Source organism: Mastacembelus armatus, chromosome 22, assembly GCF_900324485.2.
Source record: "Mastacembelus armatus chromosome 22, fMasArm1.2, whole genome shotgun sequence".
Lineage (NCBI taxonomy): Eukaryota > Metazoa > Chordata > Actinopteri > Synbranchiformes > Mastacembelidae > Mastacembelus > Mastacembelus armatus.
The window spans coordinates 20417188-20442803 of record NC_046654.1 but is presented as its reverse complement, the minus strand read 5'-3'; the positions used below and the strand labels follow the sequence as shown (position 1 = coordinate 20442803).

Below are 25616 nucleotides of genomic sequence, written 5' to 3'. Positions count from 1 at the left end.
CGGGAACCCGGACGGAAGGTTACTGTGAAATTAAAACGGCTAAAAAACAGAGTCCACCGAGCCTGACGGGAGTTGAGTCTCTTGGCTGACCGTAGGTATTCTAAATTTTTATGGTCGGTCCAGACTAAAAACGGCTTGTCTGCTCCCTCTAACCAATGTCTCCATTCTTCTAAAGCTAGTTTTATTGCTAGCAGTTCCCGGTTCCCTACGTCGTAATTCTGCTCAGCGGAAGACAGGCGTTTCGAAAAGAAGGCGCAGGGGTGTACCTTCTGGTCCTCTTCGGACCGCTGAGAAAGGACCGCCCCGACGCCCACATCGGAGGCGTCCACCTCCACAATGAACTGGCGCTGGGGATCTGGTTGAATTAGAATAGGGGCGGTCGTGAACCGAGCCTTCAGGGCCCGGAAGGCTGTCTCGGCTTGGGGGGTCCAGCGGAAAGGAGCCTTGGTGGACGTGAGGAGAGTCAGAGGCTGTGCTTGGGTACTATAGTCTCTGATGAACCTGCGGTAAAAATTGGCAAAGCCGAGAAACCGCTGGAGCTCCCGCCGGCTATCGGGTCGCGGCCAGTCCACCACCGCCTTAATCTTCCTAGGGTCTGGGCGGAGCCTACCGGCTTCAATGATATAGCCGAGGAACGCGACCTCCGAACAGTGGAAGTCGCATTTCTCGGCCTTCACAAACAGACGGTTTTCGAGGAGGCGCTGGAGGACCTCGCGTACATGGTGCTGATGCTCAGCTAGGGAACGGGAAAAGATGAGGATGTCATCTAGGTACACGAAAACGAAACGATTTAAGAAATCTCTGAGCACGTCGTTTATGAGAGCCTGAAAGTAGGCTGGGGCATTAGTCAGCCCAAAAGGCATAACGAGATATTCGAAGTGCCCGAGAGGAGTCTTGAACGCCGTCTTCCACTCGTCCCCCTCCCGGACCTGGACCAGGTGGTAGGCATTCCGCAAGTCTAATTTGGTAAAAATTACCGCCCCCTGCAGGATATCAAACGCGGAGGTAAGCAGAGGCAACGGGTAGCGATTCTTTACCGTAATGTCATTAACCTTACGATAGTCAATGCAGGGGCGGAGAGAGCCATCCCTCTTTTCAACGAAAAAGAACCCTGATCCGAGCGGGGAGGAGGACGGTCGAATAAGGCCCGCCGCCAGGGACTCCTGGATGTATTTCTCCATCGACTCCCTCTCGGGGCGGGACAAACTATAGAGCCGGCTAGACGGCAAGGAAGACCCCAGGAGGAAGTCGATGGCACAATCATACGGGCGATGGGGAGGCAGGGAAACGGCACGATCCTTACTGAAGACCTCAGCGAGATCGTGATAGAGCTCAGGGACCCCGGCGAGGTCCGGGAAGGGCTCGGAGGGGCCCCCACCCGGCCCGTCCGGGGGTTGAGCGGAACGCAAGCAAGTGGCATGGCAGAGGGCGCTCCACCCCGTCACTTTATGCTGTCGCCAGTCAATGTGAGGGTTGTGCAAAACTAGCCACGGGCGACCGAGGACTAGCGGGGAGATTGGGGAAGAGATAAGCTTAAATTGAATCTCCTCCCGGTGATTGCCCGAGAGGAGTAAGGAGAGGGGCGCGGTGGTGTGTGTGACGTTGGCGAGAAGCCGCCCGTCTAGCGCCTCGACTCGGAGCGACTCCGCCAGGGGCTGCGGGGCCACCCCGAGCCGGTGGGCCAGGCCTAAGTCTAAGAAATTGTCATCGGCCCCAGAGTCAATCAGGGCCGAGAGAGAGTGGGACTGAGTTCCAATTGAAATTGAGGCTGGTAGAAACCAGCGAATGTTCTGGGTGGAGTTCCGGAGTGGACTCGCCTGTACCCCTGGCGGAGACGCCGCTGACGCTCGGCGGGGGTGAGCCGGGCGCGACCCAGCTGCATCGGCTCCTCCGGCTCCGGGGAACTCCGAGGCTGGTGGCTGTAGGCATGTCCGAGTGTCTCCGCGTGGATGCCAGCTCTGACTCTCGCTCACTCCGCCGCTCCCTTAGCTGGTTATCTAGGGAAACTGTAAGAGGCTGGCTGTGGAGGGCATGGTGTAGGTCCGAGGTCGAAGGGAGAGTTCCTGACGCGGTGTCCGCTGGGTCCATGATGGCCAGTTCGTTCTGTCAGGTGTGGGAGGAGAAAAACACTGGAGACCCAAGAGCAGGTACCGCTCGATAAACTTTTATTCAGTTCTTAATGATTTGAGCTCCGGAGGGAGGGGGATCCTGGAGGCCGGTTCCGGCGTTGGGGAGTCTTGGCGATGGGAGCGGCTCCCGGGCCGGGGAGTGGGCCCGACGAGCCGGCAGGAGCGAAGAGGTGGTCAGGCAGGTGAAGGAGAACTGGAAGCCTGGGAACAAAGAGAAGAGGTAATTAGCTTGATTTGTCTTAATCGTGCGAAGCCGGACTGTACGTAACTACCAGGGTAAGTAGACGGACGAACTGGCGATGAGACTGAAGAAGATCCGGGCTTTTATGGGCTGAGTGTGTTGATTGAGAGTTGCGCTAATCAGCCTCCCGCAGCTGGTACCCATTACCTGAGAGCAGAGGGAAAGCGGTAGCAGAGAGAGAGAGGGAAAAGAGGGAGGGACAAGGGAGGAGACGGCAGGGTCCCTGCTGTCTCATGACATCTAGTGTATACCCCTAGATCTATGTATTCTAATTAGAGCACATCATAGTACAGAAACAGCACTGTTGAAAGTTACCAACGATCTTCTCTTAGCCTCAGATAATGGACTTGTTTCAATACTTGTCCTCCTAGACCTTAGTGCAGCATTCGACACCATTGACCACAACATCTTATTACAGAGACTGGAGCATGTGATTGGTATCAGAGGAACAGCGTTAAAGTGGTTCCAATCCTATTTATCGGACAGATTCCAGTTTGTTCATGTCCATGATGAATCTTCCACACGAACAAAAGTTAGTTATGGAGTTCCACAAGGCTCTGTGCCAGGACCGATTCTGTTCACCCTGTACATGCTTCTTTTAGGATATGTCATTAGGAAGCACTCTATTAATTATCACTGCTATGCAGATGACACTCAGTTATATCTGTCTATTAAAGCTGTTAACACAAACCAGTTAACCAGACTTCAAGCCTGTCTAACTGACATAAAGGCCTGGATGACCAGTAACTTTCTACTTTTAAACTCGGAGAAAACAGAAGTCATTATATTTGGGCCAAAAAATCTCAGAAATAACTTTTCTCAAATTATAGCTACTCTAGATGGCATAACCCTGGCCTCTAGCACTACTGTAAAAAACCTTGGAGTTCTTTTTGACCAGGACATGTCCTTTAACTCACACATAAAACAAATCTCTAGAACTGCATTCTTTCACTTGCGCAACATTTCCAAAATTAGGAACATCCTGTCTCAAAATGACGCAGAAAAACTAGTCCATGCATTTGTTACCTCAAGACTAGATTACTGTAACTCATTACTATCTGGATGTCCCAATATCTCCATAAAAAGCCTCCAATTAATCCAGAATGCCGCAGCCAGAGTCCTGACAGGAACTAGCAAGAGAGATCATATTTCTCCTATATTGGCTTCTCTTCATTGGCTCCCTATAAAATATAGAATAGAATTTAAAATCCTTCTTCTCACGTAAAAAATCCCTTCATAATCAAGCTCCTTCATACCTCAAAGACCTCATAGTACCATATTATCCCAATAGACCACTTCGCTCTCAGAGTGCAGGTCTACTTGTGGTTCCCAGAGTTTCCAAAAGCAGAATGGGAGGCAGAGCCTTTAGTTATCAAGCTCCTCTCCTGTGGAACCAGCTCCCAGCCTGGGTTCAGGAGGCAGACACTCTCTATACTTTTAAGGCTAGACTTAAAACCTTCCTCTTTGACAAAGCTTATAGTTAGGGCTGGCTTCAGGCAACCCTGAACCATCCCTTAGTTATGCTGCTATAGGCCTAGACTGCCCGAGGACCATCGGTGCACTGAGCTTCCCTACCCTAACCCCCCCCCCCTTTTCCCTTCCCCTCCCCTCTCTTCTCTCCTCCCACCTCATGTATATTCCACCATTGAATGTTACTAACCTTGTGCTCTTTCCCTCTATCTCTGTTCTCTCTGTATCTTCTGCAGGTGTCCCTGGTCCTGGAGCTGTATATCGCTGATGTGCAGTTACTGGCCCCACCAACTTGCAGTGTCTATTTGTTGTTTATTGTTGGTGTTCTTTTCTCTCTGCTCTATCCACTCACCCCAACCAGTTGAGGCAGATGGCCGCCCAAACTGAGCCCGGTTCTGCTGGAGGTTTTTTCTTCCGTTAAAGGGAGTTTTTCCTCTCCACTGTCGCCAAGTGCTTGCTCATAAGGGAATTGTTGGGTTTTAGTTTTAGTTTTTGTAAAGTGCCTTGAGATGATTTGTATTGTGATTTGGCGCTATACAAATAAAATTGAATTGAATTGAATTGAATTAATTATTTATAGATCAGAATTTAACACATTGATCCATTTGTGCTTTAAGTTATTATTTCATTATTGTCTGTTTTTATTGCCTGTTTTTATGTTTGCAGCTAGTATAGATTTGTACAGCACTTTGGTCAACTAAGTTGTGTTAAATTTGACTTGACTTGACTTGACCACAGGATGAATTAGCTGCAAATGTTGTCACATTATATAAAACTGCAGAAAAAAATATTTTTGAATAAAGTTGGTTTCAATTCTTAATTTGTAAGATGATCTAGTGACCTCACAGTAATTACCTTCATAGAATAATTATCGTTCATAGAATAATAATTTTTTTCCCTCCTTAAATTTTTTCATTGTTGATATTTTGTATTAACGAAAGATAAAGGAGATGACGTAGCAAACAAAAGAATCTGTGTATGAATGGGAGCGCTGTGATGAGATAGACACAGGAGTTCGGTGGTTCATTGTCATTCGAGTTGAAGTTTGAAGTTGAAGGGCAAATAAATCTACAGAAAATCTAAATGTTGTCCTGTTCATTGACAGAGGGGGCAACAATGACACACTCAGAAGTTGCATGCTGTGAAGTTTAATGTAAAACAATCCATTTTTGGTGCAGCATAAAATAACAATTCTTCCTTAAAGTACACAACACTAAAAATTACAGTACTGTCTATAAATCAACATACAGTACTTAGTTTCATAGACAGTTGAGGTTACTAAATCAATTGAAAGTTCATAAATTGAGGGGGTAGTCACCCGTCTTCCATCCCATCCACTCTGCTCCTCTCTCTAGCTTCAAGTCTTCAGTCTAAGAACAGTGACATCTGGTGGCCAACTAAACCCATGGCACCCTCTCAAGAGCATGACTGAAGCAACAATCGTTTCAATCCCATGTCAGCAATAAAAGTTCAGAAAAGACTGTGTGGTCATTTTAATTTGCTGATGTTTTTGTTCAAAAGTCTGTACAAACAACAACCTTCCTGCTGCAGCTTTGTAACTGATTATGGTGTTTGGATGACATCTTTCTTTTCAACACTTTCCAAATCTCTATCCTCACATCCCAACATTTTTGAGTAATATTGATGCATCTCATATAGCTTGTGTAGTGCTAAAGAAAGCAAAGCTGTCAAATCAAGGAAATTAACTGAAACGGTCTGAGCCAATAAAACGCATTGAAACATTGAAAACAATGAAATTCTTCAAAACTTTTTGCAAAGTGAAGCAGTGATGACTTTGAAGCTTCGGATGTCATCAGTCAGGTAAGTGGTGTTTTGATACAAGCTCCGACACAATGTTTCAAATCACTTTGCTTCAGGCAGAGTGACAAGTTTCAAAGACGATATAATTTCGCCATCACTAGGTGTTACTCTGTTCAACCTCCTTGGCTTCCTCCTGGTTCCTGTGTTTGGTGTCTTCTCATTCTGTTTCCATGTGAGGCTTCTGTTTCAGTCTCCCTGTAAGTGAGCACACTTCTTTCTGGTGTCCTGGCTCTTTTTCCTCTTTTGCTCTGTGTCTCCTTGTTCCAGTTTTCCTGCCTCTCCTAGCCCCTGTGAGTGTCCAGGTTCCTGCTGTGTTTCCATATGTTTCCTCTGCTCTCGTCTGCTTCCGTGTTTCCTAGTCCAACTCCACTCTCATGTTCCCAGAATTATCCTTTGTATATACCTGACTTGAGTTTTGATTTATTTGTTAAATAAAATCTTTGTCTGTATCATTGGGTTCAAATAAATTTATTTATATACAAAAGGTAACAATTTTAACCTGTGTGTTAACCTTTAGGTACCCCACCCGTTTATCGGCACACGACTGAAAAATACATACCCCAATTAAATTAGCTGTTGTTCTTACATTTTAAGATTTATATTGATGACCTTGGTGTCGTTTGAAGGAAAAGCTTTCCAGTTTACTATCGATGCACTGTAAAATGTGAAATATGACTCCCCTCTTGCTTCGAGTGCTGCTTGCCCAGCATTGTCAAGGCATCTTACAGTAGCAGTGGGGGCCATTTTAAAGCCCACTGATGCGTCATCAATCATAACGAGTCGTATAATGTTTTAAAGGGCTCATCATTGGCTACAAGATGCAACAGTCATCATTGACAAACAATGCGACTGGCTGATTCTACTGTCATTAGAATTTAGTCTATGCCCCCTGACTGGGATTTCCTCTGAGGGTGTGAATTCTGTTGGTTTTAGGGTTAGTTACACTGTGAAATGTAACAAACAAGTTTGATTGAGGCCTCATGTGATTCACAGAAGCTTGCTATGTTAAACTTTATTGAATAAATGGCGAAATCAACCGTAAAACGAACCGGATTACAGCTTTTCATGGTTCCCTTTCCCTGGTTGCGAAGCTGGGCCCTACTTGCTCTGATGCAACAGTGCTAACCACCAAGCCATTGTGCTGCCCTTTTAACAGATAACAGTTTTTCTTAAATAGCTGAAGTTTAGAGATTTGTCATATAATATATATACTGTTCAGTTCAGGCTCACTTTGCAGTTTCACGAAGATGTCTTCAGCAGACAAAAACAACTCAAAGACTTTATTTAAACTTAAACAAACGAGGAAAATTTAACTGGAGGTGTGCAGGAAAAGAAGAGAAGAGACCGGGGTCAGGAACAGGAAGGCACGAGACGAGGCAGGCAGGAACACAAGTGGGAATAGCATGACAGAATCACAGGAGACACAAATAAATCACAAGAGAATCACAAAAGTCACATGAATCACGGCACTGGAGAAAGGAACGGGGCAGGTATATATACACACACAAGGAGAGTGAGAAAGGGCAGAGCAGGCACAGGTGAAAACAATTGTCTAGGTGGTGTCCAGCAAACAATGTGAGCTTCATAGGCAATTGGGCCACTTTCTGGGGAAAACCCGGTCTGGTAGCGAGGGCATCCATCCCACTTTGGATGGTGCAGCTGTCATCTCTAGAAATCTGGCAGAGTTTATTAGCCAACCTAAAGTTTGACATTCCAGTGGGGACACAGAGACTCAGTCTAAAACGCCTCTGTGCAGTTTCCTTAGAGCCGTCACCCCCCTCAAACCACATAGAAATTGTGTCTGCCCCTCAAACATATAAATCAAATAAATTAGAAGTTAACACAAGAGGAGTTATTCATAAAAACCTAATAAAAGTTGAGACCACTCCTTTTATTGAACAGAAAAACAGAACAGTCAGATGTGGATTATTAAATATCAGGTCTCTTTCATCTAAATCTTTGTAAGTAAATGATTTGATAACTGATCACCAAATTGACTTTCTCTATCTTACTGAAACCTGGCTGCAACAGGATGAATATGTCAGTCTAAATGAATCAACCCCCCTCAGTCATAAAAATTGTCATGTTCCTCGAAGCACAGGTCGAGGTGGAGGAGTAGCTGCAATCTTCCACTGAAACTTATTATTAAACTTTCATCCTCAGAACAGTTATAACTCATTTGAGAGCCTCACTCTTATCAGATGCTTCCTATAGCTGCAATAAATTAATCTTCTACTACATTAGCTCTTGACTCATCTATAAGACCTCAGTTATGTTTAGACTGCTTCTCTCCCATAGATCTCTCTGAATTCACGAGTAGTTGCTTCATCGAAATCATCAACGTGTCTCTTAGACCCCATCCCAACTAGACTGCTTAAAGACACCCTGCCATTAATTAACTCATCTTTATTAGACTTGGTAAAATTTATTTCTAGTATCAGGCTACGTACCACAGGCCTTTAAGACTGCAGTAATCAAACCCTTTCTCAAAAAGCAGTCTTGATGCAGGACTCTTGGCTAATTATAGACCAATATCCAACTTACCATTTATTTCTAAAATTCTTGAAAAAACTGTTGCTAAGCAACTATAAGACCACTTACACAGGAATGAACTATTTGAAGATTTAGAGCACATCATAGTACAGAAACAGCCCTGTTAAAAGTCACCAACGGTCTTCTCTTAGCCTCAGATAATGGACTTGTTTCTATACTTTTCCTACTACTGACCACAACATCTTATTACAAAGATTGGAGCATGTGACTGGTATCAGAGGAACAGCATTAAAATGGTTCCAACCTTATTTATCGGACAGATTCCAGTTTGTTCATGTCCATGATGAACCTTCCACAGGCACAAAAGTTAGTTATGGAGTTCCACAAAGCTCTGTGCTAGGACCAATTCTGTTCAACCTGTACATGCTTCCTTTAGGCAATGTTATTAGGAAGCACTGTATTAATTACCACTGCTATGCAGATGACACTCAGCTGTATCTATCTATGAAACCTGTTAACACAAACCAGTTAACCAGACTTCAAGTGTGTCTAACTGACATAAAGCCTGGCTGACCAGTAACTTTCTACTTTTAAATTCAGAGAAAACAGAAGTTACTGTATTTGGGCCAAAAACCTCAGAAATAACTTTTCTAAAATTATAGCTACTCTAGATGGCATAGCCCTGGCCTCCAGCACTACTGTGAAAATCCTTGGAGTTCTTTTTGACCAGGACATGTCCTTTAACTCACACATAAAACAAATTTCTAGAACTACCTTCTTTCACCTGCGCAACATTTCCAAAATTAGGAACATCCTGTCTCAAAATAATGCAGAAAAACTAGTCCATGCGTTTGTTTCCTCAAGGCTAGATTACTGTAACTCATTACTATCTGGATGTCCCAGTATCTCCATAAAAAGCCTCCAGTTAATCCAGAATGCTGCAGCCAGAACCCTGACAGGAACTGCCTACCTACATACCTTAAAGACCTCATAGTACCATATTATCCCAATAGACCACTTCGCTCTCAGAGTGCAGGCCTACTTGTGGTTCCCAGAGTTCTCAAAAGCAGAATGGGAGGCAGAGCCTTTAGCTATCAAGCTCCTCTCCTGTGGAACTAGCTCTCAGCCTGGGTTCAGGAGGCAGACACTCTCTGTACTTTTAAGGCTAGACTTAAAACCTTCCTCTTTGACAAAGCTTATAGTTAGGGCTGGCTTCAGGCAACCCTGAACCATCCCTTAGTTAGTTATGCTGCTATAGGCCTAGACTGCCCGAGGACCATCGGTGCACTGAGCTCCCCTACCCTACCCCCCTCTCTCCCACCTCATGTATATTCCACCATTGAATGTTACTAACCTTGTGCTCTCTCTCTCCCCTAGTTTGTGCTCTCTCCCTCCCTCTCTCTCTCTCTCTCTCTCTCTGTACCTTCTGCAGGTGTCCCTGGTCCTGGAGCTGTTTATCGCTGATGTGCAGTTACTGGCCCCACCAACTTGCAGTGTCTATTTGTTGTTTATTGTTGCTGTTCTTTTCTCTCTGCTCTATCCACTCACCCCAACCGGTCGAGGCAGATGGCCGCCCAAACTGAGCCCGGTTCTGCTGGAGGTTTTTTTCTTCCGTTAAAGGGAGTTTTTTCCTCTCCACTGTCGCCAAGTGCTTGCTCATAAGGGAATTGTTGGGTTTTTAGTTTTAGTTTTTGTAAAGTGCCTTGAGATGATTTGTATTGTGATTTGGCGCTATACAAATAAAATTGAATTGAAATTGAATTGAATTGAATGCGGCCATGTACAGAGATATCCTGGAAGAAAACCTCTTCCAGAGTGCTCAGGACCTCAGACTGGGCTGAAGGTTCACCTTTCAACAGGACAGTGAACCTAAGCACACAGCTAAAATAACAAAGGAGTGGCTTCGGAACAACTCTGTGACCATTCTTGACTGGCCCAGCCAGAGCCCTGACCTAAACCCAATTGAGCATCTCTGGAGAGACATGAAAATGGCTGTCCACCAACGTTCACCATCCAACCTGACAGAACTGGAGAGGATCTGCAAGGAAGAACGGCAGAGGATCCCCAAATCCAGGTGTGAAAAACTTGTTGCACCATTCCCAAGAAGACTCATGGCTGTACTAGCTCAAAAGGGTGCTTCTACTCAATACTGAGCACAGGGTCTGAATACTTATGACCATGTGATATTTCAGTTTTTCTTTTTTAATAAATTTGCAAAAATTTCTACATTTCTGTTTTTTTCTGTCAAGATGGGGTGTACATTAATGAGAAATAAAATGAACTTTTTTGATTTTGGCAAATGGCTGCAATGACACAAAGAGTGAAAAATTTAAAGGGGTCTGAATACTTTCCGTACCCACTGTATATTCCATCATTGAATGTCACTAACCTTGTGCTCTCTCTCTCCCCTAGTTTGTACTCTCTCCCTCTCTCTCTGTTCTCTCCCTTTTCCTTCTGCAGGTGTCCCTGGTCTGTATATCGCTGATGTGCAGTTATTGGCCCCACCAACCTGCAGTGTAACAGTATTTAAACCCTTGTAGACTATGGCTGTGAATTTGCTTCAAACTGTTTCCGGTTTTAATAAATAAAAAAAATTTACATCCACTTATACCTATTTAGGATCACAGGGATCAGTGGAGGTCTAAAATAAAGTGGAAGTCTAAAATTTATATAATTTAAATAAATACATAATAAATAATTAATTTTTTTTATGATTGTAAGGAAATTAGACCTTCCCAGAGAGGCTGTGTGTGAGTTTGATACCCCTGTGGTTGGAACGCACCCTCTGGTCCCCCTTCTTAAAAAACGACTGGTCTGCCAGTCCAGGGGTACTGTCCCTGATCGCCATGCGATGTTGCAGAGGCGTGTCAGCCATGACAGCCCAACAACATCCAGAGACTTGAGATACTTGGGGCCAATTTCATCCCCACCCCCGGTGGCTTGCCACTGAGGAGCTGCCGAATTACCTCAGTGACTTCACCTTGGGTGACAGGCGGATCAGCCTCCAACTCCTTAGCCCCTGCTTCCTCTATGGAAGACGTGTCAGAGGGGTTGAGGAGGTCCTCGAAGTATTCCTTCCACTATCCGACAATATCCCCGGTTGAGATCAGCAGCTCCCCACCTCCACTGTCAATAGTGTTGGCAGAGCATTGCTTCCCCCTCCTGAGGTGCCAGACGGCTTGTCAGAATTTGCCTCGAGGCCGACCGATAGTCCTCCTCCATGGCCTCACCAAACTCCTCCCAGACCAGAGTTTTTGCCTCCGCCACCGCATGCTGGTACTCGTCAGCTGCGTCAGGAGTTCCACAAGCCAGCCAGACTCGATAAGACTCCTTCTCCAGCTTGATGGTATCCTTTACCCCCAGTGTCCACCACCAGGTTCGGGGATTGCTGCTATGACAGCTATGACCTGGCCCCAGATAAGTGAAAGAAAATGAATGGATGTAAATAAATTTAGGCAGTAAGGGGCTAAAAACACTATATGGCAGTGGTATTATAATGCAATGCAATATATTGCATTTTGATGGTCAATCTGATTTTGTCTGCTTCCTAGGCCACAACTTGGAATTTATACAAACAAGAGATGGAGTAGGCAGTAGCTCTAAGACAAAAAAAAAAAATAGTTACTTACAAAAATGTCCTTCTGCCACCAAAGACGTTGAGTGCACGTGCTCAGTGTCATATCCAGAGGTTGCCTTTGGGAAATAGATGTATGAGTGCTGCCAGTATTGCTGCAGAGGTTCAAGCATTGCTTGGGGGGTCAGCCTGTCAGTGCTCAGACCAAATGCCGCACAATGCATCAAATTGGTCTGCATGGCTGTCGTCCCAGAAGGAAGACTCTTCTAAAGATGATGCACAAGAAAGCCCGCAAACAGTTTGCTGAAGACAAGCAGACTAAGGACATGGATTACTAGAACCGTGTCCTGTGGTATGATGAGACCAAGATAAGCTTACATTGGTTCAGATGGTGTCAAGTGTGTCTGGCGGCAACCAGGTGAGGAGTACAAAGAAAAGTGTGTCTTGCCTACAGTCAAGCATGGTGGTGGGAGTGTCATGGTCTGGGGCTGCATGAGTGCTGCCGGCACTGGGGAGCTACAGTTCTTTGAGGGAACCATGAATGCCAACACGTACTGTGACATAATGAAACAGAGCATGATCCCCTCCCTTCGGAGACTGGGCCACAGGGCAGTATTCCAGCATGATCGATGATGAACGACCCCAAACACACCTCCAAGATGACCACTGCCTTGCTAAAGAAGCTGAGGGTAAAGGTGATGGACTGGCCAAGCATCTCTCCAGACCTAAACCCTATTGAGCATCTGTGGGGCATCCTCAAATGGAAGGTGGAGGAGTGCAAGGTCTCTAACATCCACCAGCTCTGTGATGTCGTCATGGAGGTGTGGAAGAGGATTCCAGTGGCAACCTGTGAAGCTCTGGTGAACTCCATGCCCAAGAGGGTTATGGCAGTGCTGGAAAATAATGGTGGTCACACAAAATATTGACACTTTGGGCCCAATTTGGACATTTTCACTTAGGGGTGTACTCACTTTTGTTGCCAGTGGTTTAGACATTAATGGCTGTGTGTTGAGTTATTTTGAGGGGACAGCAAATTTATACTGTTATACAAGCTGTACACTCACCACTTTACATTGTAGCAAAGTGTCATTTCTTCAGTGTTGTCACATGAAAAGTTATAATAAATTATTTACAAAAATGTGAGGAGTGTCCTCACTTCTGTGAGATACTGTAATTCAATTCAGTTTTATTTGTATAGCACCAAATCACAATATAATCATCTCAAGGCACTTTATAAAAAACACAAAAACCCAACAAATCCCTTATGAGCAAGCACTTGGTGACAGTGGAGAGGAAAAACTCCCTTTAACAGAAGAAAAAAAGTCCTGAACTGAATTGAATTAAATTCTCCTGTGCCTAGATCTAAACGCCTCTTCCTGTCTATTTTAATTTCTAACATTTTTACTGCTTAGATTCTGTTTATTAAAAAGTCAAGTTTAAAAGTAATTTTGAAAAATCTGTAACAAAAAATATATATAAATACTAAACCATAATTAAAGACATTTACTCTCATTTAATTTTATTTTGGTATTCCTGCTTTTGTTCCTTGAAGGGCTGTTACAACAATTAAATGCTGAACAAGCCATGGTTTTTTTTTAAAAAATTGAACGAAGAACATTTAATAAATGGTCTTGAACTTACTGACTTAACCTATAGGCTGTAAAAACTTATAGAGAAAAAAAAATAAAACAAATAAGCAAACCAAAATAGTTTTTATTAGAAGAAATGCACTCAAAATAAAAATAACAGCAGCAGGAGGCACCTGATTGGTCAGTTATTTACCTTAATATCTTGTATTACGAGATAGCATATATCAACTTTTAAAAAATAGGAATATTAAGAGCATGTTCAAACAAAGACAACAAAGCCACAGTGATTACTGTGGCAACAATAGTGACTTAGTAATGGCACTGATTTTTCAATAGGAGCCAGGGCTTGTTGGACCCAATGACTACTTCCTATATGGCTTCAAACCCAGAAGCAGGCTTGCTACAGTCATTTGCCTTCTCTCTCCCCTAGTTTGTGCTCTCCCACTAAATCTCTTTCTGTCCTCTCTCTCTGTACCTTCTGCAGGTGTTCCTGGTCCTGGAGCTGTATTTCGCTGATGTGCAGTTAATGGCCCCAACCTAACCTGCAGTGTCTATTTCTTGTTTATTGTTGCTGTTCTTTTCTCTCTCCTCTATCCACTCACCCCAACCGGTCGGGGCAGATGGCCGCCCAAACTGAGCCTGGTTCTGCTGGAGGTTTTTTCTTCCGTTAAAGGGAGTTTTTCCTCTCCACTGTTGCCAAGTGCTGCTTATAACGGATTTGTTGGGTCTTTTGTTGTGTCTTGAGATGATTGTATGGTAGAAATGACTCAATGCTTTCGAAATAAATTGAATTGAATTGAATTGTGTCACACACAAGTCCCACCCTCACCTTTCAACTGTCGGTCAGTTTGTTGGGTGGGGCTCTTGATAAAGCAGCTCTTGGTTGTGTAACCCAATGATCCTGGTGTGACATCTGGCATTTGGCCTCAGTGACCGGAGCAGTAGCATCTGAAGGGAAAATCAAATCAATGCTCCATTGACTCTGTCAGAGCGCTATGGAAACCTAATTAAAGGCCCTCCAGGCACAGCTGGTCATTTTATGCAGCCAAACACCAGGGCTCTCAAATCAAACCAGTAATATGTTTTACTGCTTTACTTTGAGCGCTGAGGGAGGGGTTTGTGGGCCTCCTTTGGAGGAAGCTAAAAACTCATGTATATGTCATTTCACTTTCACTTTTTTTCTTTGACATACGGCAGTGCATTCTGGCCTAAACTACTGTCTGCTCAGTAACCATACACAATAGAAATGATGTGTGTACTGCAGAAAAGGCTTGTGAATTAATTAAGAGTCATCTAAAGGTGGAAAGACATTTACAACAGATGTAGGAAAAAACAACTAAAGAAGAAGAAGCTAAAATATCTCCATATAATAGCACAATATCACTTCACATAATTGTAAAGGAAGTTAAAGTTTGCTCATGTCTAGTCAATATTTTTGTATTGACAACAGATCAAAGGAGAATGTGTAGTGTTAAATATGGTTTGGTGAACCTTAGATCAAAGAGGAGCAATGTGGGATTCAAGCAGTCCATGGAACAGTGGAACAAGTCAGTCTGCTGGAGGGGTGATGGGAGAAGAGGCTTACTGCAGGTATAAGGGGTACTGGGGCTGTTGTTACATGCCATCCAGTGCTTATGTAACCAGAATGCAGGTTGTGTCTATATTCTCAGCAAGAAGTCTCATAAGTTTCCAGTATTTGTTGGCCTGATCTGATCTTTTTGGGTTGTCTTTGTCAGGTCAACGTCTCCTGTATGTGATTTTTATCAACAGGATCTCAAGGCACAGCCTGGAGGAGGAGAGGGTCTGGTTTGGGGACCTAGGAACTGACTCTCTGCAGATGATGTGGTGTTATTGATTTCACCAGACCATAACCCTTGGTATACACAGGGGCAGTTTGCAACTTTGTGTGAATCAACTGGAATGCAAGTTAGCACCTCCAAATCTGGGTTCACTGTCAGAAAAGGTAAGTGGGAAGCTGCCCATATCTTAGTGTCTTGTTTACAAGTTCAGGTAAAATTAAGTTTGAGTTTGATAGTATCTGCACCAATAGGGGTATTGTACTGGCCCAGTATGATGAAGAGAAAGCCAATCAATCAATCAATCCAGCCCTCACCTATGCATTAATTAAGCTAAATAAGCTGTAATTGCAACAATGACTATTATATTCTTAAAAGCTCAATAGAAACAAAACAACAAAAATCTGTTATATATAAGTTTAAAAATCTACTGATGTGCCTTTATCCTACAAGAAATTATTAGCAAATAACAGTCAGTGTAGTATGCACTGTCAGAGTGACATTTCCATGATTGCTACCTGCTTCCTGTACAGAGACCAAAACCAGAACCTGTAGTCAATACTGTATCTGGCAATGAATGCCAGATGGTTAGGGCTAGTACTTAATGATAAGCTAGGCTATCCTTGTCCTCGCTCTGTCTCAATAGTTAACACAAAGACATTAGATTGGTATCAATATTCTCATCTCACTCTTTAAGAAATATGAATAACTGATTTGGTTGCTTTTTCACAATTTCTATTTATTCCAAATTAAGGCCATTGAAAATTGAACTTATACAGCAGGGATGCCAGCAGTCATGCATCAGAATCAGAATCAGAAACAGGTTTATTGTCAAATAAGTGAGGGGTTCACATTATAAGGAATTTGTTTTGGTGAGATGGTGCATACATAAGAGCATAGACATGTCGAGTAACATATAACATATATTAAGTGACCTAAATAAGCAGCATTGGTAAAATAAAATAAAGTAAGGTGCAGTGAAATAAAAATGCATGAATAACCCCCGACAAGCTGTGTGCAAGATGGCTAAGCCACTAAAACACCTTTCCAACATGTGATAAGTGAGTTCAGCTTAAATGTTAAGGCCTATCTGTTGGCTCAGTTACTTCTTTATGTTAAGGGCACCAGAAGCAGGTCCAGTGTGAAAAACTAACCATAAACAGATATCAGCTCACTCTGTCAGACAGGGTGATATTGATGGCACTGGTTGGATTTGGCACTGCTCACATGGGTAAAGGGAAGGGGAGGCAGGAAGCATTGTCCCGTCAAGAGGCGATCAATGCTCACATCCTGTGAACCCAGCATGTAACACGGGAGAGCACTTCTAACACAGAGACAGCCATAGCACACAATGATACGCAGAAAGACAAGGACAGGGTAGAGTGCAGGGATGTGGAATGGACTTTGGGACCAGTTCAAGAAGACTTCCAAACACCTCCATGGGGTAGCCATACAGACACAGGTCCATTCCTAGGAAGACTATATAAACATGATGAAATGCATCAAGAGGCAAGGAGGGCACCCATACAAGTGATATGTAAGTGTTGGCAAAATTATTTATTCATTAAATGGAATCATTTGTTGTTATGTCATTCTGCTAAGTGTGCAGCACTTAGGAGTGTCCAGCAAGACGTCCACCACAAGTTGAATTTGGAAATTCTGTAACACAGCATGGCTCAACTTTATTTTGTATACCATCATTTAGGTGATTTTGATTTTAGGTGACAGTGGATGATGACTTTACACCAGGGTCTAATAAAATAGTTTTGCCAGCAGTGTTTTGATAACATATTTAAACATATGTAGGCTGTACACAACATGAGAGACAACTATACCCTTCAGTCAGAGAATAAACCCATATGATTCTAGGAGTTCACCACTCATTATAATGTCAGTGGTTGCTACAATCGTGAAATCAAAGCAGCTTTCAAGTTTTTCTTCAGCTAACCATGTCACAATGGCGACATTTTCTAAATGTGCCTAATATCATTAGTCTGATATACAGTATCTCATTTCTCTCTTCCACAGAGCTCCACTGTTGTCCAAAAACAACAAATGTACTCATGTCCTCCTATGTTATATTTTCTTGGAATTGCCCAGGTTAACTTAATTTATTTAAAAGAGAAACTGAATGTAAAATTAAAATTACAACACAAACTGTCTGTTGTAAATATGCACTACTACATCCAAACTTTGTGGTTTGTCCTAAAACATTTGTACACATACTGACTACTTGTTTCTTTCCTCAATGGATTTATTTTTTCTTATCACCTAAATGGTGCTATCACATTTAACAGAACTGAGCCCAAATGGTTTCAATAAATGTTTTTGTAGTTTTGGTTCTTTAGAGCTAATGCTGTATATGCTCTGTTTCTACAGTTTGAGAACATGTGGCAGTGAAGTGGAGAGAAGCTGACTATGGGTGACTGGAACCTGCTGGGCAGCATCCTGGAAGAGGTCCACATTCATTCCACCATTGTGGGAAAGATCTGGCTTACCATACTCTTCATTTTTCGCATGCTAATCCTAGGAGCAGCAGCTGAGGATGTATGGGATGATGAACAGTCTGAGTTTGTCTGCAATACTGACCAGCCAGGCTGCAAGGCAGTCTGCTATGACCGTGCCTTCCCAATCTCCCTCATTCGCTTCTGGGTCCTTCAGGTCATTTTTGTGTCTGCACCCTCGCTGGTCTACATGGGCCATGCCCTCTACTGCATCCGGGCACTGGAGAAGGAGCGCCACCGCAGACGGGCCCAATTGAAGGAGGAGCTGGATGAGGCTGAATTGGCATTGGATGAACATAAGCGCATGGAGCGGGAGCTGAGAAGGCTAGATGAGCAGAGGAAGGTCAAGAAAGCTCCTCTCCGAGGCTCTCTGTTGCGAACCTATATCATCCATATCCTTACACGTTCTCTGGTGGAGATCTGCTTCATCCTGGGCCAGTATATACTCTATGGCGTACAATTGGAACCGCTCTATAAGTGTGAGAGGCTGCCTTGCCCCAACAGTGTAGACTGTTACATCTCAAGGCCCACAGAGAAGACCATCTTCATGGTGTTTATGATCGCCATTGCTGGTGTGTCACTTTTCCTCAACATTCTAGAAATATCCCATCTGGGTGTCAGGAAAATCAAACAGACGCTGTATGGAGAGAGGTACACAGAAGATGACAGTTTGATTTACAAGTCCAAGAAGAAGGAATCTCTACCACACCTTTGTGTAATGAGCAATTTATCACCACATAATGGGCCTTTGACTCAGACCTTCAAAGTAATTCAAGAGGCAGACATAAAGCCTCTTCATTATAGCACTGGGCTCAAAGCCAATCAGGATGTACCGAGACACAACAGTTTGGCTCATCTGGGACACAGTCAGATGAGCTATATCTGCCCCCAAATTAAAATGCCACCCCTGTCTGGCCAGAACTGTACTATTCAAACCTCCTATACCCTTGAAGGTCAGGAGGTCCACACAGCCATGGTGGACCACCATCCACCCTGGACTTCTGCTGTGCCCAATGTCCAGGCAAGTGCAAGCCATCATGAGGACATCCATGAGGGCATACACCCTCAGCCCAGCCACTTAGAAGCTCTGCTGTCCAGTAGCAATTTAAGGCCTAGCACTATCAGGGACCTTGATGATGAGCGAAGGGAGTCAACAGGAAGTGAGGTCCTGATTCCCAACCCCAGGAAGACAAGCTTCATGATTAGGCCACCATCTGAGAGCTTGTCCTCCATCAGTGGCTCCACGAGCCCTTCCTTGCATACCTCAGAGGAGTCTGATGAACTGGGTTCCCTGCAGGGAGACATGCCCATGATGCCACCTGCTGGGGGCCGAAGAATGTCAATGGCAAGTAAAGAGCAGAAATTGTCTAATGTTCACACTACCCTAGAATGTCAGCCACAGCTATTAACAGTACTGAAGCACAGGTTATGCCTGATATTCTGGGAGCAGTTTAACCCAGACCTGAGTTTCATCTGGCACTGGTGTCTGTAGCATTAAAGTCTGGTAGAATTGTAAAGTTTAGTTCTTCATCAACTAAATGAACTAAGAAATGGCAAAAACACAGTATTTGTGTATGTGTTCTGTGAATAATTCTAATATTTATGTTAGTTGTATGCCAGAGATTTTAATGAAAATGACAGAAACATACAATTTGATGAAAGAAGTTTTCCAAATATCTGCTCTTCACATCTCCCTAAAAATGGTTTAGTCCGATACGAGGTATTTATTAATTATTCAGTCAGTGACAAACCCTAGCTAGTGAATAGGACCTATCAGTGTTGACGCGGCCACTGAAGTTAGAGATTAACTTGTTGGAAGAGAAGAAGACTGTCTGACCAATTGAAAATGAAACGAAAACATAAATCAGGGTACCAAAAGAAGGAGAGGGAAGCCAGAAGAGCTGCAGTTGATCAAGACATTCTTTATGACAGGTTAATGTAGCCTATTGTCATTTCGCTGCCCGATTTATTTTCATGGGAATAGTACCGTCTACTGCTGTCTGGTGGGTACTGTCATTTTTTTCTGTTACCGGGTGGGAGCCCACATCAATATTTTTTCAGGGGGCCCCAAATCTTCTAGCTACAGCCCTGGATTTTAATAAATATTCTATTATTAATTTAATATAATGTAATAGACATTTAAACATCAATTTAAATAATAAATAATAATGTATAATTACATTCTATATTATTTACATGTTACAGATCATAATTAATAAACTGTTTACATGAATCAATAAGTCATGCTCACAATTAAATAGGAACCAAAAATAGCACTAAACATATATATTTAACATTTCACATTTGCTTAAAAGGAGTCTAACACAATAGTGGAGATTAGTGGCAATGTTATCTTTGAACTTTTATCTCTACATTGTGTTCTCTCATTAACATGTTAAAGTGTAGCTAGATTAAAAGTGTTAATGTTCTGATTATAAATCAGTTAATCTGTACCTACATCTTTTTTTGTTTTTCTTCATGACATCTGCTGTGCTATACATCTTATATTTGGTTTTATATTTATTTACAATACTAACAGTACTACCTCATCAACAATTGACCAGTGACTATGTGCATCAAATTCACTCTAATTGTAATGCGCCTAATTTTGAATGTAATAGATGTGAGAAATATATTCAGTCTTTTTGTTAGTTCAAGGATGTACTTAGTTTTACTGAAATATGTTTGTGAAAGACTGTTAGGTACACTAATTAAGGAGCACTTTCTTTACTTAATGCCAGTTACTCATCTATTCAAGCAGTCTTTTTGTCTTTCTCAGAGTATGTTTCTGGATATCTCCTCTATCATGAAGAAGTGAAGAGATGAGGCTAACATCACAGCCATAGGAGCTGTGTTCCACAGAAGCGCTATCAATAATCCAGCCATCAACACTGAACCACTGCTCAAGCCAAAGTCAGTCAAAAAGTCAGCCATGATGAGGCAAAGCCCAGTATGTTTTGGATTTGAAGCACTTCAGAACCTCTACGTGTGGGAAAAGAATTGTATCTTTCTCAAAATATGGACTTCTTTGTGTCTTGGCTAAATTTTTAGGATTTGTTCAGAAGCAACAAAATGAATTGTGGAGTATATTCATCAGATGATCTGTTTGCTTCTGTCACCTGGACTTTATAAACCTTTTTTTTTTCAAAGTCAACGGCATCTGTGGGCATCTGTGTATAACCATTTATATAAAGTAATTTCATGGGTACTTTATATTATATTCAGATTAAATGCTTGTGTGTCGTCAAAGTCCACACACAAACAACAAACTGCACAATTGTCATGCTTTTTGTTTTATTTCCCAACAAAAATTGCCTAAACACAATGACATTATTTTCTTTAAAACCATTTTCATATCAAATAAACAAAACATGACATGTTGCACAATATTTACAAAAAAACTAATAACACAAGTTGGTTAAAAATTCCTAGATTTAAATAAATATATATAACAGTCATGTTTCAAGTACTCAATAAAAGGACACATGAAAAAGGCTCACTAAAATCTACAAATACAATCATGTAACCACTGTAAAAAGTTAGATAGAAAATATGCCACAGAAATGTCTACATGTCTATCATACAGTCTTTACCTATAATAAGAGGTATATGGATCCAGGTAGATAAGTGTTAAGAGACTGTCTAGCAGAGGTTTTTTTTAAAAAACAAACAAACAAAACAAAAAAAAAAACCTCAAAAACCTATGTGGCCCCAGTTAAAACTTTCTGTAAACAGTTTGGATTGAATAACTACTTCCTTTAGTCTGCTACAATGGATTGTAATAACAAATTAAAGCCATGTCATTCCAAAATATTATAATTCATCTAAGGAAACTCTTCCCTGATAACCACTGCTCAGGCTTTAGACAGTAACTGCTGGGCCCGGATTATTACTGCCTTCAGAGAAGGAAAATACAACAATATACTATCCTTTTTATTAGAATAGTAGATCAGCCCCAACCTCCTTGATATGACTAGTCTTATATCACATTAAAATGGCAGCATTGACTGTATGGTTGTTATATGTGCCACAGTGGCATGGAGAAAGGTGCACCTGTTGCTTTGAAAACATGCAGACTCTAGGCGCTCCCCTATAGAAACACAATATGACAGTAACTACACAATTTTCTAAATGCAATTAAAGGACTATATCAGTGGTTTTTGCAGTACTTACATTACCATTATCATTTTCCAAATAGTAAGTTTCTGAATGTCAGCCAGGCAGCTATTGTTCATACACAGTGTGAAAATCAACTTGGAGATGGTCAAAACATGCCTCTGTTACCTAATCTATTCCAGTGAACAACGTGTCAGCTCTTACCATTGTCAGAGTCTTGTTTTCATGGCACAGTGATGGAGTAGTAAGTGCACATTGATCTGAAAATTCTGCATTGCATTGCCACACAGCAATAATGTAACTCTGGCAACATAAAAGCATGCAATGGATTACCTAACTCATGCAAGCTTCAAGTCTTCAGTGTATTTTTGTACTGAAATGAAATGAAACCATGTCACAAGGTAACTCTGAGATTTAGAGTGCTTTAAAGAATGGGCTTAAGGAAACTAGAATATTATTGTATGGAATTTGCAGTTAGTGGACTAAAACATGAAAAAACATTGGTGTGATCCTTTAACTGTATTTAAAATTGCATTTATTTTACAGATGAGTCATTCAATACTGCTAGATACTCATTCAGTTACTGTTGTGTGTATATGTAAGAGGATTAGAACCACTGAGTCCTGAAATTTACTGAGAAATGTCTCTAAAGATTCTTAGTCAACAAGATGAAGTTACCTAGAGGTTGAGTCATGGCAACTGGAGTCCTAGTCTAGACCTAGACTTTTAGGTGGAAATGTTTCACTACTCATCCAAGTAGCTTCATCAGTCTAAGAGAAAGCTGGTATGGAAACTGTAATTTATCCTTCAGGTTGGTTTTATTCCACCCCTAGCCCAATAGGCTCATTAGGTGAACTATGTAACTGGGAAGACAGACTCTGCAGCCAGATGGTGAATCAGAGGGGTCACAAGTCTAACATTAGATCCTAATGACCCTCGCCTGAGCTCACTTCTTTTGTTTACCTAACGAGCCTATTCAGTGAAGTGAAACCAAGTCAGGAGTGTGGCTCTAATGACTCTTTTCCCATTTACATAGTTGAATGATAACTATGAGATTCCTTACCAGCTTTCCATCAGACTGACAAAGCTGTGTGGATGAATAGTGAAACATTTTAACTAAAAACTAGAAGTCCAGTTGCCATGACTCATCCTCTAGATATTCTGAGAAATTTGCAAGAAAAGTCATAATTTCATAATGTTTTATGATGATTTATATATTCCATATTTGATTATTTTCTCAAACTTCTGTTTTTTCACCCTCTAAGTTCTGACAAGTACCCGCTGTTCTAAATTCTACAATTTTTGGTCTAATCTTGTTGCATACCTGAGGGATATTGTGCAGTGTCCATGTTGTAGCCTGACTTTTCAAATATGGATTTCTGAAAAGTGAAGAGAAAATACCTTCAGTGTTTTAGATATCTGAAGTGCAGCCTTCCATTAAACCAACAGCATGTTTTGTTTGCAGGGAGGGAAAAGCTTGATAAAGTTAAGAAGTCAAAATGAGGCTCAGAATCATTTCATGGCATTTATTCATCTTATGTTCTGCAAAATGGAATATGGTACAAAAATTGCAATAATATTCAAATATTTTGATACTTTCTTAACTCGCTAGACACACAGTCTAGAATGGATTAAATGCTACAAAATGATATGATGCCTCATTTTAAAATTTATGTCTACCTTCTTTTTCTTAGTTTAATTGCAGAAACTCATCTGATTGCTCCTCTTTTATGATATATTCCAAGGGCACACTCTAAAAGTAGTCAATATTAAATAAATAAATACAATGTTATTGAACAAATAATCTTGAATGAATATATGGGTGTGCAGTGGTTAACACAGTAGGAAGGTTCTTCGAACCTACCAGCTGACCATGGCCTTTTTGTGTGTAGTTTTTCTGTGGGTGCCCTGGCTACCTCCCACAATCCAAACATGTGCTGGTCAGGTTGATTTGTGATCTTAAATTTCCTGTAGGTGTGAATGTGAGTGTTTGTGTTACTCTCTCTGTCAGCTCTATCCAGATCTGTCCAGGGTTGGCCTTTCAGCCAAAGTCCGCTGGCATTGGCTCCAGCTCCCCCATGACCATGGATAGCAGGACTTAATTGGTAGTGTTTCCTTACATGTTACATTGTATTTATTTATTTATTTATTTATTTCATATTTACCACTTTAGTGGTCTATATTTCCAGAGGAGAAGGTTTTAGTGTTTTGTTTTTATCATTAATCTCAGACAAATACACAATGGGCCATGTCCATGATTTATGATACTTTGTTGCAATGCAGTTTCTTAAAGCTGCAGTGTAATTTTTACTGGTTAAATGCCTTTCCCTTATCAGATATTTTGGCCTCTGTAACCTTTAAGACAAGAGACTGTAGCTGCACTCAGATTTCCTGTTTTTTCACTGTCATTAACACTTCTAACTTAAGTAAATGAAAAAAGGAGCTATTATCAGTTTCTCTATTCAAATAAATGATCAGGTTTTACAGTATATGTTTTTAAAACAGTAAGAGAACAGGTGATACACAAAACTGTAAACATACCCCCGGTTAAAAGAAAATATGACATGTGTGACTTGTAAATCAAGACTTTTTCATAAAATTGTCAACAATAAAAAAATACAACCATTAACAGATTAGTTCCAAGAAAAGGTAACAACATAAATTGTACATCAATGCAATTCCTTACACACCCCACCCCATCCCTAACAAAGATCCAAATAAATAAATAAACATTAACACATTAAAGTCTATGAAAATCAGCTACACAGTGTTCTTCAGTGTACATTCTAAAAGATTATCATTGTGCAGTGTGAGGGTGTCCTGTAGTAGTATCATGGGTGGGATCAGTTGAGTGGGAGCAGATTTGTCTTTAATTTTTAATTTCAGCTAATTTGAATCTCTTAAGGCTATCATGGGATGGGCAAGGAGCAGGTGTGAGCTTTCTGTTTGACTTAATTCTAACCCTGATGGACAGAAGAAGCCCAAACATGTGCAGTATTCAGACGCCACAGAAATGTTCCAGTGTGGGGCAAATGTGGTTTTTGGCAGCGAGAAAACAGACAACAACAGCACTCACCCCTGCCATGTGCCCCACTATCAACTTTTCAATAGCAGATGAATTTGGCAGCTCCCAATTACATGGCAGTGTTAGGAGCTTTGCACTTCATTTAGTACGCTATTAGGGATACTGATTCATAAGTAGGAATTGATCAGTTTGCTTACTGTTTGAACACGTGTACATATGATATATGAATTTCAAAATGTAGGTGTCCTACCTCAACAAACCGTGTACCAAATATTTCTAATAGGGATATCTATATTATATGTACAATACAAGAACATTGCAGCTAAATACATGATTACCATTATACACATTAAATTCTTAATATTTATAAGACGATAAAATGGGTCAAAAAGAGCACTTATGATTTGTTTAAGGTGTTGTTTGAGTGAGCAGTGTGTTTAAATTTGAGCCCATTCAACATGGATCTTGTGTACTTTAAATTACTACCGTCCATTTTCCAAGGTATAACAGTGTTTTTGAAAATGGTTCTTCTATCTTCAAAGCAGCTATTGGTTGCCATTCATTTCACTCTCCACTATAATGACACAGTACATAAAACAACTGTGAATTACTTGTGATAAGAAATCCATCATCTATATAACATTATTCCTAACATCCTAATTTCATTCATTTGCAATTTTGTTTTATTTTTTCAAGTTCTTTCAAGTCAACTGCCTGTTACAATTTCGGGTAACCCTCTATATAGAAAGACCTGTATAATTAATTAAAAAAAAAAAAAAAACATAAAAATGCAACTTCTGGGGAGAGTTCCTGGAGAGGGCCATAATTGTACAGAAATGGAGTAGAGGTTCTAAGACA

General features: G+C 41.6%; 1 protein-coding gene across 1 annotated transcript; it reads left to right on the top strand.

The window, feature by feature from the left end:
* Positions 1 to 17531: 17531 nt before the first annotated feature.
* gja10a (gap junction protein alpha 10 a) lies at positions 17532 to 20435 on the top strand. The gene is made up of 2 exons (XM_026302681.1): positions 17532 to 18962; positions 20397 to 20435. Exons 1-2 carry the CDS (start codon positions 17532 to 17534, stop codon positions 20433 to 20435), a joined length of 1470 nt encoding a protein of 489 aa, XP_026158466.1.
* The last annotated feature ends 5181 nt before the right edge of the window (positions 20436 to 25616 follow it).

Excerpts from the sequence above, each read along its gene's own strand:
- gja10a (XM_026302681.1), top strand. The coding sequence starts at position 17,532 with ATGGGTGACTGGAACCTGCTGGGCAGCATCCTGGAAGAGGTCCACATT. Across the intron at positions 18,963-20,396 it reads GGGGCCGAAGAATGTCAATG|AGTATGTTTCTGGATATCTC; the intron begins GCAAGTAAAGAG and ends TGTCTTTCTCAG.